Source organism: Takifugu rubripes, chromosome 20, assembly GCF_901000725.2.
Source record: "Takifugu rubripes chromosome 20, fTakRub1.2, whole genome shotgun sequence".
In the NCBI taxonomy this organism is placed as follows: Eukaryota; Metazoa; Chordata; class Actinopteri; order Tetraodontiformes; family Tetraodontidae; genus Takifugu; species Takifugu rubripes.
The window spans coordinates 2,456,713-2,474,344 of record NC_042304.1 but is presented as its reverse complement, the minus strand read 5'-3'; the positions used below and the strand labels follow the sequence as shown (position 1 = coordinate 2,474,344).

The 17,632-nt window shown below is 43.7% G+C and overlaps 1 protein-coding gene across 1 annotated transcript; it reads right to left on the bottom strand.

Annotated features, from left to right (window-relative positions):
• Nucleotides 1–9: 9 nt before the first annotated feature.
• On the bottom strand, nt 10–5,245 carry hyi (hydroxypyruvate isomerase). The gene is made up of 8 exons (XM_003973806.3): nt 4,903–5,245; nt 4,548–4,659; nt 4,245–4,359; nt 1,267–1,345; nt 853–902; nt 705–774; nt 262–396; nt 10–191 (listed from the first exon to the last, which is right to left on the bottom strand). Exons 1-8 carry the CDS (start codon nt 5,099–5,101, stop codon nt 121–123), a joined length of 831 nt encoding a protein of 276 aa, XP_003973855.2. The 5' UTR covers nt 5,102–5,245; the 3' UTR covers nt 10–120.
• Between the last annotated feature and the right edge of the window lie 12,387 nt (nt 5,246–17,632).

Below are 17,632 nucleotides of genomic sequence, written 5' to 3'. Positions count from 1 at the left end.
ACGCCACCCAATTTTACTCAGTTCTTGATTTATTACAGTTGCCATCCAGCTCCATTGACTGGAACGATCTTCTGAACGGACAAACTATGGAATAAATCAAATGTGGAAACCGTCTGACTGTTAGTGGACGCCTGTAGTCGTGGCCTGCTGGGTGTATTTGCTGAGCCAGCCGAGTCCCTCCTTTGTGGAACCTGAAACCAAAAGTAACAATTGCTAAAATATTTGTCCTAAATTTCTAGAAGAGCTTTAAAAGGTGCTGACCGAGTGGTTTGTATTCACAGCCGATGTAACCCTGGTAACCGTGTTTTTCCAGTGTGCTGAACAGGAAGCTGTAGTTCAGCTCTCCGGCGCTGTCGGGCTCATTCCTGTCCGGGACCTGAGCGATCTGTATGTGAGCTGAACAGGACAGAGTCCGTCATTGTTGTCCTCCGAAAGCTGGTTCCAGGTATCGGGCCACAGTTTCAGAACACACATTAGCGTCGGCGGCGGGTGGAGTCAATGATGATTTAAGGAGCTAAAACTGGCCCCATTCTCATGTGGATTGTTTCAAGATGAAGACGGTTGTGTTGAGCTGATGGAGCGTTCCCCCTCTGCACTGACCCAGCCAACACCAGCTTCCTCAGTCTGAGGGAACAGCTGCTGCAGCAGGTCTGAGCTGTTCAGAAAACAGCAGAGACTCCGCATTTGTAGCTCAGTTTACTCACCAATGATCGGTAAATACTTCTGTAGGTTTTGGGACAAGTTTCCATCCATTATCTGACAGTGAAAAATATCCTGCAACAGATCCGACAGATTCATTCAGCTGGATCGTGATTTCGGCTCCATTTACCTATGTGGATGTTTTTCTCCCACCATCTGCAGCTTGATGTTGGGCCGTCCCACCTTCTCCAGTATTGCAGCTGCTACACATTAAATATGACATGAATACATTAGAATAGTAACAGGTCACAGTGCAGCACTCTTAAACTACAATCAGCTGATCCTGAAGTGCGCCCACGTGGGCGTTCCCTGAGGAGCTAACAGCACACGCCAAGCTCTGCTTCAGCCCCCTGATCTCTTCTGTCATCTCATCTCGCTCTAGAGTTCCTCCATGGTTCTCCCAGTGAAGCAGCACAGCGTGTTTCAGTTCAGTAGGATCTACGTTACCATGAGAACATCTGATGTCCTGCATGTGTGAGTGAACCGTGACGTGTTTAGGACGTCTGATCTTCTCGCTGAAGTCAAGAGCGGCATTATTTCTAACCGATGAGTGTTGGGGCGTCGTACCCTGATGGGGAGAGTCCAGATAATACCTGGGATCTGTAATCCTTGAGTTGATCGGTTCAATCAAACCCGTCATTCCTTCCTGTGAGGGACAAGATCTCACATCACTGTTCTGCACCCCGAAGACTCAGAAAGTGGTTATTATGTAAGGTCATCTACAGTTGCAAGGAAAAGTATGTGAACCCTAACTTGGATTTCTGCATAAATTGGTCATAAAATATGTTCTGATCTTCATCTAAGTCCATTCACCAGACAGTCTGTTTAAACTAAAAAAGCACAAAAAATGACAAGTTTTCATGTTTTTACTGAACCCAATATGGAAAAATCACAGTGCAGGGTGGAAAAGTATGTGAAGCCCATGTTAATGACTTCTCCAAGAGCTAATTGCAGCCAGCCGTCAGCCAAGCTGGAGTCCACTTAATGTGAGGAGAACCCAGGTTGGTTAAAACTGTCCTGCCCTCTAAAACACACACCAGCTGTGAGTTTGCTGTTCCATGGAGGCATTGAGTGATGTGAACATGCCCCACACAAAAGAGCTCTCAGAAGATCTACCATCAAGTATTGACCTGTATGAAGCTGGACAGGGTTCCAAAAGTATCTCTGAAAGCCTCGATGTCCATGTGTCCATGGTGAGACAGACGGTCTACAAATGGAGAAAGTTCAGCACTGTTGCTACTCTCCCTCGGTGTGGTCGGACCACGAGAGGATGCTCAGCGTGGTGGAGAAGAATCCTCGAGGGTCCGCTGAAGACTGACAGAAATCTCTGGCACATGCTAACATTGTTGTTCACAAATCTACAGTAAGGAAACTACTGGCAAAATGTTCTGTGGTTAGATGAAACCAAAATGGAGTTGTTTGGGCGGAACATCGATGGGAACATTTATCAACCTTTACTGAAGCAGAAAACCTGGGGTGACCTGGCCAAGAGGTGAGCAGCACATGTCACAGGAGCAGTCAGACGTGGTTGGTCTAGAGTAAAAAGTGCAGGAGCTGCAACAAAACAACAAACAGCAATAGAAAAGTTGAAACACAGGCGCTGCTCAGTGGTCTCACGCTGTCTCTCCCTCAGGATAAACGGAAGGCTCCAAGCGGAATGACTTCACAGACTTTCAGTCTGGAGTGTATTCCACGTCCTGAGGCAGCGAAGCTGAAAGCTCTTTTTCTAAAATCAGTCCTTACCCGAGGAAGCTGAAACAAGTGTCGTGGAAGAACGCAAGGCAAAGGAAATAAAGAGGAATCAAGCCGAAAAGAGCCTTCTAAATTAGGGTCAGCCAGTGCTTGTTTCTGCCTGCACTCAGAAAAGGCAAATTTGATTTCATGTACAATTCCCAGTGCTGGCTAAGATGACTACAGCCAGTGACAAATCTCAGAGCTGAATGACAAACAGCGTCCAAGGACTGGAGGCACACTCAGATAAAACAGGAAGGCTGCTGTCACTGATTTCTGTCTGACCCTGAGAGAGAAGCAGGTTCTATTTCTGAAAAAGAACCCAAGCATCACACGAAGTTTAGTTTTCCTCATCTCAGATGAAACCCAAGTACTTGTAATTTAAAACACGCTCTATAGATTTTCCTTTGGATGTTTCAATATTTGGAATGTTCTGTGGTAGCACCTTTGTATGAGAGAAAACCATGAACTTGATATTTATTTGTGTTTCAAACGAGTTTAAGATGATTTTAACAGGACTGGAAAACATTAAAGGCAGCCTGTAAAAACTCAATAGCCTGAGTAAGTGAAGTTGAACAGCAAGAAATAATTGTGTCATCTGCATAGAAAATGATCATTGCATTTGACAAGTTATTACAGAGATTGTTTATGTAGATTGAAAATAAAATGGGTCCCAGCACTGATCCCTGGGGCACCCCTTTGGTAATGTCCAGTGTTCTCTTGGACAGGTAGTTGGCAAACCAGGCAGCTGCCTGTTTAGATAGGCCGATGTGATGTAAAGCTGTTATCAGCATGCTGTGGTCTACCGTGTCAAAAGAGCGACACAATGTTTCTTGTGACCAGAGCCTCAATTAAAACATTTAGGACCTTCAGCATAGCCGTAACAGTGCTGCACTGTTCTGTAAAACCAGACTGGAATGGAAATAAAATAATATTGGATTCTAAAAATTCCTTGAGTTGGTCACTGATGATCCTCTCAAACAGTTTAGCCAAAACGCAAAGCTTAGAAATCGGGCTGTAGTTGTTTACTTTTGTGAATTCCCAGGAATTCCCAAGACAGTTTGCAGGAAAACTGACCATCAGTCTGCAAACTGAAGCTCAACAGCGGACGGGTGATGCAACGGGACAACGACCCAGAGCACAGACGTAAATCAGCACCAGAATGGCTTCAACAGAAGAAAATACACCTTCTGAAGTGGCCCAGTCAGAGTCCTGACCTCAACCCGACTGAGATGCTGTTTCCTGACCTCCAGAGAGACATTCACACCAGACATCCAAAGAATTTGGCAGAAATTAAACAGTATTGTGTTCCAAAATTCCTCCCGGCCGGTGTGCAGGTCTGATCTGCAGCTACAGGAAACATTTGGTTGAGGTTATTGCTGCCAAAGGAGGGTCGTCCAGCTATTAAATGCAAAGGCTCACATACTTTTCCACCCTACACTGTGATTTTTCCATGTTGGGTTCAATAAAAACATGAAAACGTGTCATTTTTTGTGCAGTATTACTTTAAGCAGACTGTGTTTGTCTGGTGATGGGACTTAGATGAAGATCAGAACATATTTTATGACTAATTTATGCAGAAATCCAAGTAATCCCAAAGGTATACATACTTTTTCTCGCAACTGTATGTAAAATTGGAGCGGTTACCGTGGTAACTTGCGCCGTTCGACTGACTAACAGATATGAAGATTTGTTTTATCTTTATAATGACAAGTTGAACTTTCATTAGTCTGCATCGATGGTGAACCCTGACACCACCACGCAGTTACTCGATCTGCTCCGCGAGACCCTCTAGGACAGAGAAGACCACCCACCTTTGACAGAACATCAGCAGCATATCGAAGGTTCTGTATGAAGGTGTTCTCCATGTCTCGGGCCACAGTGCTTCTCTGTGATCCTACAGGAATCCTGCCAGCCATCAAATGGATCCTGGTGAACACATGAACATAACGATGTAGACGTTTTACATGATAAATCCTCTCAAAGTCATAGTTTGTATGGGAAGAAAGTGTTCGTAGGTGTTTAATATAAGGTTGCGTCGAAGGTCAGAATGTCAACCAAACCCTGACTGTCCACAACTCAAGTTGGTGAGGAAGGAAAACCTGCTGACGCTTCACCTTTTGCAGCTCAGAGATCTGGCGTAATCTAGAGCCAGATCCAGACCCTGTCTGAACTCTGCTTCCCTTCCAGGAACGGCTCCAAGTCCAAGATCTCCTGCCTGCACATCTCCTGCAGCGCACACATCATAACAACCCATGTATGAGCAGGTAAACTATTGAGTGCTGGAGGAGCTCCTGCTATTCCCAGTTATCTGATCATTGCAATAAGTCTGATTAAATAAAACATTCAAACGAAAGCGGAGCATTTTTATCTTTTAAGCGTGAGCGACGGTAGAGCCTTGTTGTACATTAGCTTGGTGTTTTAGTTAACGGCCGTTTCCCGCTGATTTGGCCCCACATCGGTGCTGTTTACCGGGCGGGGTGTTGATGAGAACCACCTCCACCCCCGTGGCCTCTCTGGCTCTCTGGAGCTCCGACAGGTCGCAGTCGTAGAGCCAGGCCGCCTCCACAGCCTGGAAGCCGGCTGCCGCAGCCGCGTATATCCGCTTGCTGAAGTCTGGCAGCTCGGTGAAGAGCCAGGAAATGTTCGCACAGAACCTGAGAGGAGCCATGTGGAAATGGACGAATGTGCAGCAGCTTCACTACACGCCGGAAACCAGCGCAAGACTCACCTGCATCATTCTAACTGGTTTATTTTAAGTTCGCTTGTGTTTGACATTAAGAAATACCGGAAGTCCAAACTGCAGCAGCGGCAGGCTGCAGCTTGGATGGGCGCTATGGGAACGCCCACGGTTTTGATTGGCCCAAAGCAGCGGTGGGCGTGCCCGGCCTTCAGCCATTGATCTGTTTTTACCTTGTTTTCAGTTTGTTCATTTTAAAGTCATTTTCTTCGTCATGATATATTTTACAGATTTATATTTAGTAATAGAATATTCAATTATATTTACATTTTAATAAAATATATTGAGGATGTCATTTTCAGACCTGATAAGCTGTGCAATTTAAGGATTTCCTTTATTTCCTCCTCTTTGGATAGTATAAAGACCAATCATAGTTCTGGATACAGTGTATTAAAAATGCCAAGATGGCAAATGTGCTTTTGAAAAACTTCCCTTATAGCTCAGCTTTGTCCTAAGCAAGAAAAAAAAACAATGTATTTTCTTCTGCTCCTCTGTCTACATATTAAGACATTGACACAATTAAACTTCACTAAAACCTCTGATTGCATGTCTGATCTAGGGCTAACATAACCAGATAAGTCATTTTATTTATGTCTGTTACACTATTTTTGGTCTGACAGCATGTAAGGTAAAGATGGATCCAGACCTGATGCTCTGTAGATGTTAATGGTGAACAACACACATGAGTTCCACTCCTGCTAAACAATGTAAAATGTTTCATTTGTGAATCACTGAGATCAGGAAATCACCACATCACACACTCCTCAATGAATCGGCTGATGATGATAATTTCTCTGGATTTGAATAATGAATTCGACTTGTGGCATTTATCCTACTTTATTGCAGTTCCTATTGAATTAAACTTTGTTAAATTTCTCACTCTAACCTTCATTATCCCATCAGGAGTGCTGAATGCATCTATTCAAAGGTCCTTGAGAAAAGCAATATAGCTGCAGGTGTTTCATTTAAACTCAGGTGTAAGTGTAACTCAGGTTGTGAACAAGCAGTACAGAAAAAGTGAGAAGTGTGAAGTAGAAGTGTGTTGCTTCAGGTTCAGAGGAGCACATCTGTCTCATCATAACACACAATTCTTTGAATCTAAATACCAGCGGTTAAAACAGTCTCTAGGAGCTTTACTCACTTGAGAAACATTGCAAAGATCAGGAAATTGTCACCCTGCTGGGTCATGGCTGCCTCTCCTTCCCACTCAGCTGTTATAAAGTATTACCTGTCCTCCCCCTTCTCCACCCAGCCGGCTATCAGCAGGATGGTCCCCCTACATGAGCCTGGTCCTGCTCAAGGTTTCTTCCTGTTAAAGGGGAGTATTTCCCTTGCCACTGTTGCTTGTTTGGGGGTCAGGCCCTGGGATTCTGTAAAGCACCTGGAGACAATTTTGTGACGTTATATAAATGAAGATTAATAGATTGATAATCAAATGCAAAAGAAATGACAAAAAAAGATGTGAAACTACTGCAGCAGACAGAATAGCAATAGCAGCTGCTGGCTATCAGCTGGAGGTATCTTTTAACATGATCCAAATGTCCTCTGATCCTCCATTACCCTCCATGACAGTTGAAGGCTTAAAACACTGCAGAGGGCAGCGGGAGCGACACACATGGAAAGAAAAGAATTCCTAAATTGATCAAAACAAACAATGGAACCCGTTTTAAAAATAAAGAACTGGAGTGTTACAATGACTAGAAATGCAAGGACGGAACCCGAGAATGCAGACAGGACACAAAACTTGAAGTGAAAGATTTAATTACAAAATATAAAAAAGGTGCAAAAGTGACTCAAACTTGTCGTGGTGAACCATGCAGGGAAACCTCGTCCGGTGGATCCGGACGAGGTGGTAGGTGTTCAGTAATTCGAGCTTCGTGAAGAAACAGGTTTTGTGAAGAGAACTGAAGGCAGCATCCAGAGGCAGGGGGTATCTGTTCCTGACAGTGATTTCGTTGAGGCCTCAATAGTTGATACATGGCCGAAGAGACCCATCCTTTTTCTTATAGAAAACCCTTTCTGAACACCTCCAGGTCATGGTTCTCCAAAGGAACGGTTGACAGATTTGCAACCTCCAAGAGGGAAACCATAGAAGCGGTCTGGGAAGAGAGAGCTTAATGGAGGCAGTTTGTGAGACAGGAAACACTCCAACCAGTTAGCGAACCCTTAGCTCAATTAAACTGGGGTTTATGTGACCGTAGCCAGGGTGAACCAAAAACGCTGGGGGAGGAAGAAGACATTGCCCACAGCTGAATCTGTTCATGGTGGTTTTTGGAAATAATCAGTGAGATGTATGGTTTGGTGTGTTACCTTTGTGAGGATCCTCCCATCTGGAACCATTATTGTCTCTGGCACTGGTAATTCCGCCAAGGGGATCTTGACCTGCTTTGCCACCTCTTTGTTCATGAAGCAGCCATCTGCTCCAGAATCCACCAGGAAATTTAGATGGAGGGATTCAAGTTGCCACAGGAGTGTGCCAGGAAGTGTCATCGCCGCCTTCATAGTTGTATGCTGACCTACTGACCTCCGACCCCGATGACCCACTCAACCGGCAGCTTATTTTAATTAATATAATGTACTTCTATGTTCTCTACCTATTCTCTCCTCTACCCGTCCCCCCTTCTCCTCTCTCTTTACCCAGACGGCCATCAGCAGGAGGGTCCCCCTACATGAGCCTGGTCCTGCTCAATGTTTCTTCCTGTTAAAGGGGAGTTTTTCCTTGCCACTGTTGCTTGTTGGGGCCTAGAAACAATTTTGATTGTAACAGACGCTATATAAATAAAGATTGATTGATCTGGGAAGAGGAGGAGCAGGTGGAGTCACCACTCGTAACCCCCCCTACACCGTTGAATTTACCATCTTAGGGGGGATAGGGCAGGAAGCGATGTAATGGCTGGACTCTCAACAATACAAACAAACCCTCTAGGATGGGGAGAGTCGTGCCCTGCCCAATTGCATGGACTCCACAGGTTTGAGGCTTGTAACAGGAATCTCCACTGCAGGAGCTCTACATGAAGCCTTAGATCAGGGGTGGGCATTGAGGGCTGGATCCAAGCCAGACTTTCTGTCCTACAGGTAAACACTTTCACCTGGGGTTTCATTTACCTAGGTGAAAGCATTTCCTGCCTGGTAGGACGCAGATAGGACCCGGCTTGAATTCAACCCTCGAGGAATGGATTTGACCTCCTCTGATGGGCAAGTCCAATCCATGAAGGCTGGAATCCAGCCAGGTTTTGTATCCTACCAGGGAGAAACCGCTTCCACCAAGGAAAATGGAACCCCAGGTGAAAGACACAGGTGTCTTGGTGTAGCAAGCCGGAAACTTTAGCGGATAGCTCCTAGATGGAGCTCAAAATGTCCCAAAGGAGTTTCATGCTGGCCAATAAGTGCGCCCTGGGAGGCCAGAATATGAGAGAGACAAAGAGACTTGCTGTCTGTGGGGTCCATTGTGGTTAGATCGTACTATTACAATGACTAGAAATAGAAGGATGGAACCCCCGAATGCAGGAAACGAAACTCGAAAGTGAAAGATTTATTTACACAACTAAAATTTACAAACTTCCAAAAGTGACTTGAACATGCCCTAGTGAACCATGCCAGAGAAACCAACCACGAATAGTGCACTTCGATGGGGGTGACGCAAAAACCTTGGAAAAAGAGAAAAATTGGGAGTTAATATATATATAATCAGAAAATGCTCAATTATCAACAACGGGAACAAAACAATCGAAGCTTAAGCAGCTGGTGTTGGCTGCTTAAAATGCCTTCCAATCATGCTGATCAGCTCCAGGTGGGGAAGCAGCCAGCACAAGCCAGGAAACAGGTCAACAACAGGTCACCAACACACAGCAACAAAACACAGGAGCGTGACAGCGAGAAGTTGGGGAACAAATGAGATTGCAGCACATATATGGGTCAGTGTACCATTCACAGTCCCCAGGTCAGGTGGAAAGAGCTAACACATCTTTAAAAGAAACACTGGCCAAGATTTGTGCTGACACAAAGTTAACATGGTTAGATGCTGTTCCAGTTGCCTTAGCTTCTCTCAGGTGTACTGTAAGTAGAATGACTGGGTTCACTCCTTTCTCGCTGTGCACGAGCAGACAGTTTCCTAAGAACACAGTGCCAAACACAAGCAGTGGAATCACTTGATGTGTCAAATATCACACATGAGTCCTTCTATCAGACCTCACTGCTCTGGTAGCATATTTATCTTAAGAGGTTCAAGGAGAAAATTCTCCATTGAAAAATCTGTCAGGACAGGCTGCAAACGTCGCTGACTGGATGTTTCTGAAAGTCATTAAGAGGAAGTTGAATCATCCCAGGTGGACTGGACTGTACAAGTCCATTTTCACAGCAGCCACATTCACAGGCAGTTCTAGACGGAAAAAGAAACCACTGGTTCCATCTGATCCAGTGGGCCACAGCTGAAGCACCTATAAGGAATCTGGGAGAAACACAGAAAGATCTCTGGACACCAACACAAACGGTTCAGCCACACCACACGCTGCACCCACTGAAACTGTTAGCTGACACTGCTAGTTGAAAAGAGGGTCCTGTGCTGGTAACCTCTGACCTCAGGTCATAGAAGAACGCGACCATAATAACATACGAAGAAGGAAACAAGATGAAGCCCCAGGATGTAAGGGACTGCTAATATGTGTTGTGCTTTTCATTTTAATATTGCTATTAAGCTACCACTGCACCAATGTCTCTTTAAATGACATCTCAAAAAAGGATGACCAGGAACAATAACCCTGGAGCCAAATTAGAAATAAATGCTACCAAAGGCACCAATGAGGTTTGACTGATGTGGACAAAGAGACTTTTATTAGTTGCAGTTTTAATTGTTGTGAGATATTTATCGTATGTTGTCTCGTCAGGGGCTCACGTGAAAAGGGCAAATTGGTAAATTAATTGAGTTGTTAAGTCAATCATCATAGTTGTTAAGTCATTCGTGTTCTTTTAGGACCCCCGAAGTCTCTGAAAGTAATTCCAGTATTCTGCTGTTAATAAAAATCACACATTTCATTCATTCAGAATTGAATGTTCGTCTGTTTCTTCCTGAGAAAACGAACAGCTCAGGAACGTGTAATTCAACAGGTGCCAAGCACCTTTAGATGGTGACAGCTGATTTCTGATTTATCTCTTTTTAAAAAACCAAAGCAGAGCCTCTAAGACACCAATAACCAGAAAAGGAAGAGACATAGTTTTTGATAAGATTAAGTCAGATTAATCCACCAATAGAAACAAATGAAATAAGGTTACAAGAGCAAAACGAGGCATGAGGAAGAGACCCTCATGTCCATATTCTAAGCTATAAAAGATGACACACAAAGCTTTAGTTTCAGTTTTTTATTGGTGCTTTATTGGAATGCTCATATTTTCCCTCTGCTGTACCATCACTATTTTGGGGCAATAAATGTTTTGGACTCGACTCTTCTGAACTCCTGTGCTCATTTGGACTCAGTGCACTTTTCTTATTGCATGGATGGGAGAAAGTCCACGTCAAGGTGTGGTGCTCTGTGGTAGCTAATGGTTGAGAGGTAACAAACATGACAATTAACAGTAGAGCTTCTCTCCAGCAGTCAAGGATTAACTCAACTCCCTTTTGAGCCGCTGTTAAACATAACAAAGCCAACTGCAATGATGCCCACAGCGTTCTTTAACATCAGGCTTTTGTTTCCTGGGTTCAACTCTTCAAGTGGCTCTAGACCCAAATAACAAGGGTTCTATTAATAAAACCAGTGGAGAATCACCCACCACTCGCTAAGAACCTTTTTTCCTTTTTCCCTTTTGTTGCCTGACCTCAATCCATCCATCATTTATAGCTTAACAACAAAGTCTGTAAAGACACTGGGAAAAAGAATTAAAATCTCTTCCTTAAATAAAGCCAAGAGAAATATAAATATCTTGACAGAAGCAGGTTATTCTCTCAAAGCTGCCTGCCTCCAGGAGCGCCGCATGACATGACCCAAAGAATCACAGTTCTGCCAACATTAAGTGCTTCGTGAGCAGAACAGAGTCGGACTACCACAAACATGCTGTCTTTGTTGGGTCACACGTCAGCTCTGATTATGACAAAGCTGGCAGAAGGTGAAAGGTCACGTGTTTGATGACACACTTTTGAAGGATTCACTGATGCAAAAGACAGTAAAAAACAGTTTGAATGCTCTGTATTGTGATGAGGATGTTCCTCTGTTATAAAAACTCCGTTTAATACCTCCAAACATTTGATGAGCAGCTGTTGTTCATCTGCTTTAACTGCTGTTCCACCGGGTTTGGGCCTGATTTGGACATACTTGGACTTTCTTTAACTTTAGAAGCAGGCAGGTGAATTTCACAGTATTATGTTGGTGCGGATAAAGATGCAGGTCTGAGGATTTCCCTTTGAGAAAAATGCTGCTTCTCTTCATGGTTTTTATATAAATAGTACTCTAATGGATCCTTATCATATCAGAACATATTGCCCCAAATGCGTCATCCCCCTGTTTTTGCTTGAGGTACAAAGAAACAAAAGAAGCTGGGTGATCTCTGTGAGGGACAGTGACAGTGGACAGAAGGCTGGAGCTAAATAGCACGTGTGCATTTACGATAACTGTCACCAGGGGACAATGGGAACTACTGCACAACTCATTTATATGAGAGAGGATGAGAGAGAGAAGGGGGAGGGAGAGGGGAGAGGTAGAGAGGTAAAGGGAGAGAGAGAGCGAGGGAAGTAGAGGGCAAGAGATGGAAAGTGGGGGAAGAGATAGAGGGGGAGAGGTCGAGGAGGAGAGAGAGAGGATAGGGAGGTGCTGTTGATCTTGTTATCACAATCAGCCAAGAACAGTTCACACACTGACTTATTGACAGGAAACATTAAACACTTGAACTAGGGGACTTCTGGTTGTTCAGCTACCTGAGGACTAAGGACAGGCAATGTCACAGTAGGAGGCTTGTGAGAGCCATCCTGCAAAGGTGGCCATCTATGGCACACAGTCAAATGTCCACCAGCCAGCATGAGAGAAGGTTGAGCCAGAATGCTCCATTCATGGAGGACTGTAGAGGTGCACATCAGGCTAAGGGGTGATCCAGGGTAGCTTTGCACTGTGGTGCTAACGCAGCATTGTGCAGCAACATGATCATCCTGGACTTGATGCAGACTCAATCAATCAATCTTTATTTATATAGCGTCTGTTACAATCAAAATTGTTTCTAGGTGCTTTACAGAATCCCAGGGTCTGACCCCCAACAAGTAACTAAGGAAAAGTTCCCCTTTAACAGGAAGAAACCTTGAGCAGGACCAGACTCATGTAGGGGGACCCTCCTGCTGATGGGGGGGCTGGGTAGAGAGAGAGGAGAAGGGGAGGAGAGGTCGAGGAGAGAATAGGTAGAGATCATAGAAATACATTAATAGTACAAGTTGCTGGTATTAAAGTAGAGTGGGTCAACAGGGTCGGAGGTCAGCAGGTCAGCATACAGCTATGAAGGTGGCGATACCTGTAGATGGAGACAGAGAGAGAGGGAGAGAAGCAGAGAAACTACACAAGAAATGACATAAACGAAGATGGTCCAGGTCCTGGACTTGGGCAGTGGAGAGCAGACCAGCCAACTGGGAAATTATGAGGACTCGTCTGCACAGAACGTTTTAAGGCTGCAGGCTTGACAGGCTGTTGAGTGACAGGTGAGCAGCACAAGGACCTCCCCCTGAATGGGGGCTCTGAGCTGAAACTGATGATTGTGCCCATCACAGCTCCTTGCTGGGGAGGGGGGAATGTCCACCTCACTCTCCAACAGCTCCGAACTTAAGATTTAAAAAAATAAATATACTTTCTTCAACAGACCAGACATTTAGGAGGCCATAATGGTATCTGTTCAGATTTCTTCACTCTGAGGACTCAGCATTATCGCTGGTCAGAAGAGCCAGAAGAGGGGCTGTTGTGAATCCATCCTCTGGTCTTGTTTTGGAAAGAGATCTGTGCCAAGTAGAGCCGGGCATTCTGGAACCTTTGGCAATCCCTAAAGCTGGGGTGTAGAACACTGACCCTGTATCAGCTAAAATCAACATTGGTTCAAATGTGCATCAATATCTTGAACAGTAAAACAAAAACAGAACATGAGAACAGCCTTGAGGCGTAGAGTTATCGGTGTCAGCAACATACCTGTGGCCCCTGAGCAGGTTGTCCTAGGTAACCATTTACACCTCGAGTTTACAACTTTAGGAAGATCACAGATCAGGAAGATCACAGACTAGGACCATCGCAGATCAGGACCATCACAGACCAGGAACATCACAAATTATGAACATCACAGACCAGGACCATCACAGATCAGGACCATCACAGACCAGGAACATCACAGACTAGGACTATCACAGATCAGGACCATCACAGACCAGGAACATCACAGACCAGGACCATCACAGATCAGGTCTTTCACAGATCAGGACCATCACAGACCAGGAACATCACAGACCAGGACCATCACAGACCAGGACTATCACAGATCAAGATCATCACAGACCAGGACCATCACGGACCAGGACTATCACAGATCGAGATCATCACAGACCAGGACCATCACGGACCAGGACCATCACAGACCAGGGCCATCACAGACCAGGGCAATCACAAACCAGGACCATCACAGACCAGGGAAATCACAAACCAGGACCATCACAGACCAGGGCCATCACAGACCAGGGCCATCACAGATCAGGACCATCACGGACCAGGACTAGGCTGCTCCAGAGTCAGTGAGGTGTGCTTGACAGTGATGAGGATGGGCAGACTGTGTTCATTCTCTTTGCATGAGGAATGAGAACTGAGCTACTGGTTTTACTGGCTGTGAGAACCGTTGACGGGAAGATTCCATGGTTGCTCAAGCAAAATGAATACAGTAGCAGTTGGTTTCTTATTTGCACAGCTGTACATTACATGTGTCCAACAGCTCCCTAAAAGATGGAGAGAAAGGACATCTCTTTGTGACCATACAGCAAGAATGAAATACAAAAATACTACGAAAAGAGAAGCAAATCACACCAAGCTGCTGTCATTTCCTGCTTCAGCACAACAGTAAAGCAGCAGACATCGTTTATCTTATCATGGTTCGCACATACATCGATCAGAAATTGTTTTGAATGAAAGGAACATGTGCAAATGGAAGAGATCCAGCTTCACTGTTGTCATAGAATAACTGAATCAATGCTATCGTAAAACCAAAACTGTCAGGGTCCTGGGTGTTTGTTTTGGTGTTCTTTTGTGGTGCTTTCCATGTTCCTGCCCTGTTCTGTCTCTGGGGGGGGGGGGGGGGGGGGTTGGACCAGTGTCTGATTGTTCCACCAGGTTTGTGGTAAACGTTGGACCCTGAGATTTGATTCATTTGAGCTTTGAGATTTTGTAATTGTTTTTTTTTGTTGTTAACTTCACTCTTAAGGTCACCACGCCTCCGTCCTCTCATGAAGAATCGTGCAGGAGCTTTTCCCCGTGCCGAGCCAACCCCCCCACCCACCCCCCGCGTGCAGCGTTCGAGGCTGCTTTCAGTTAGAATAGACATTTGAGACTTAGTTGGCTGTTTCCTGTCTGCATTTGAGTCCTCTTCAAACTAAACCGTAACAAAACAGCATCCCATCTACAGCATTAATGAGCAATTTAATAATTAATAAGGTGACAATCACAGAGAAATGAGTGTGTCTCTTAGCATTGTGCCCACACACACATACACACACAAAGCAAAGGCCACCAGATGGTCTCCCCTCAGGAAAGAGTCACTGAGGGGATGTACACTGGGAAAAGGAGCTAATATTAGATATATTACAACACTTCTCAAGGTGCTTATATAAACAGACGGTATGGAAGTGTCTCTAAATCACAACACAATAGTGATGAATGTAAATCCCGCACATGCAAATGAACAGCACCAGAATTTAACATGGATCTCAGATTTTCCAACATATGTTCCAAAAACCAGCAATGATGATGATGATTGTACTTTCTTGATGTTATTCGCACAAGCAAATAATGCTAATGGTAAGTGCTGTAGGAATGCTAATGCTAAAGCAGCATCATCTCTGCAGGTAAACATCTGGTTTTCACCTTCTCGTGTCACCAGTTCATTCAACAGTTTCTATGTCCAACATCCTGATTCTTTCATCTTTTCTTCCATGAACTGTTTTATCTATTCTTTCAGCTGATTAAAATAAAAAATCATACATTAGCCCCACGATGGCTCCTCCACTGGGACGAGATTTACATTAGGGAGAGAATTAAATGCATCAACTGGAGGGACAAAATGTGTTCCCAGTGTAGCCTGCAGGAGAGGCACCACCAACTGTGTATTAATGCAGTGGCCGTGTGTGTGTGTGTGTGTGGGGGGGGGGCATTCAGTGTCATTCATGTAGAAACACAAGCTGACTGTAATTAGTGCACGATATTTTTATAGTATAGCTCTGAATTTGAGCGCTGATACTGCTGTGACACGTGTTCCTACACATGCATGAAGACATATATTCATGGAGGAACAGGCAGATAAAGTAATGAAACTCCCACAGCTATAGGGTCTAAGCTATTCCAGGAGCTGCCTGCGACACGTTCTCTGTGTTAAACAAGGTTGTGTAATAGGATACAATCCATTTTGTGGTTATATGAACAGGCTCAGAGTTCCACATACACTGTTTGCATGTACTTTACATGTTCAAAAAGAGTAGGAGGAAGAAAATACCTATATGATTCTACCCCCTGTCTGATTGACTTATGTAAAACAATATAGACAATAAGACAATAAGTAATAGAAACAATAAGAGCAACAACAACAGCAGCAATAGAGATAATAAGAACAGCAACAATAACAGTAATAGAGACAATAAGAGCAGCAACAATAATAGTAATAGAGACAATAAGCAGCAACAATAACAGTAATAGAGACAATAAGAGCAGCAACAATAATAGTAATAGAGACAATAAGAACAGCAACAATAATAGTAATAGAGACAATAAGAGCAGCAACAATAATAGTAATAGAGACAATAAGAACAGCAACAATAACAGTAATAGAGACAATAAGAGCAGCAACAATAATAGTACCGTAATAGAGACAATAAGAACAGCAACAACAACAGTAATAGAGACAATAAGAACAGCAACAACAGTAATAGAGACAATAAGAACAGCAACAACAGTAATAGAGACAATAAGAACAGCAACAACAACAGTAATAGAGACAATAAGAACAGCAACAACAGTAATAGAGACAATAAGAACAGCAACAACAACAGTAATAGAGACAATAAGAACAGCAACAACAGTAATAGAGACAATAAGAACAGCAACAACAACAGTAATAGAGACAATAAGAACAGCAACAACAGTAATAGAGACAATAAGAACAGCAACAACAGTAATAGAGACAATAAGAACAGCAACAACAACAGCAATAGAGACAATAAGAACAGCAACAACAGCAGTAATACAGGGTTCCTGTCTGTATTAAATATACAGACAGACTTTATACTGTACATACTGTGTTTGAGGTGATGCATGTTTGTTTCCGCTCTGTCGTCAGACTGCTCCTAAGTTTTAACCCAGCAACTGAAACAGAGAACTGTTTCTTAGTTGTGCTGTTTTTTTGTGTTCAAAACCTTGATTTTCCTCTTACCCTCCCTCTCTTTCCCGAAAAATTTTCTGAGTATTATGGGGGTAAGTTGTTTCTAGGTTTTTACATTAATATTGCCGTTTGAAGTTGTACAATGTCATGAAGATTAAGTAGTTTCCATTTCATAAATCATGGATTGGTGTGTTCTTATGTTGTAAATTGTTCTGATGGGCCATTTCTGGAGAAAGAACAACAGTTGTAAGACGCTAATGCTACCTCTATGCTATAGACTCAATATGATAATATTAATGAGCAGTAGAGGATGTGGAGTGATATGTAAGTGTTTTGCTTTTAATATGACAAAAACACTTTTGGACATGAACGCATGAAGGTGAGTAATAATCATCTCTCCTAACCCCCCAGGAATTTAGCGTTCAATGCTAATATCCTCATTATGTGTCTGAACTTGATTTTACCCCTGTCATTAGAAAATAGCACCAGTAAGAGCTTGTTGATATCTAACCAAGATGATATTTTACCAAGTTCTGATGTCATTTTGTCCAAAAGCTGCTGTGAGTTCTCACCACACACCAGGCTAGGTGTCATCATAAAGGTGTATTTGTGTTTCTTTGGTTCTTCCTGTTATTATTGGTGTTGTGTGTCTGACAGATGAGCGCTGTCCTGTGTGATACATTGATACTAATGTTGTGTTTCTGTGATGCTTATTACAGTGTGGGCTCTGATTAGACTCCTCTGTGTCCTGAGACGAGCCTGAGGTTCTGATCCTGCTGGGAATGGACCAAACCATGTCAGCTCAGAAACATGCTTGTGATGTACAGCAGCTGTGTGAGCCCAGACATCTAATCCACATTAATCCTCTAATTTTCTAAA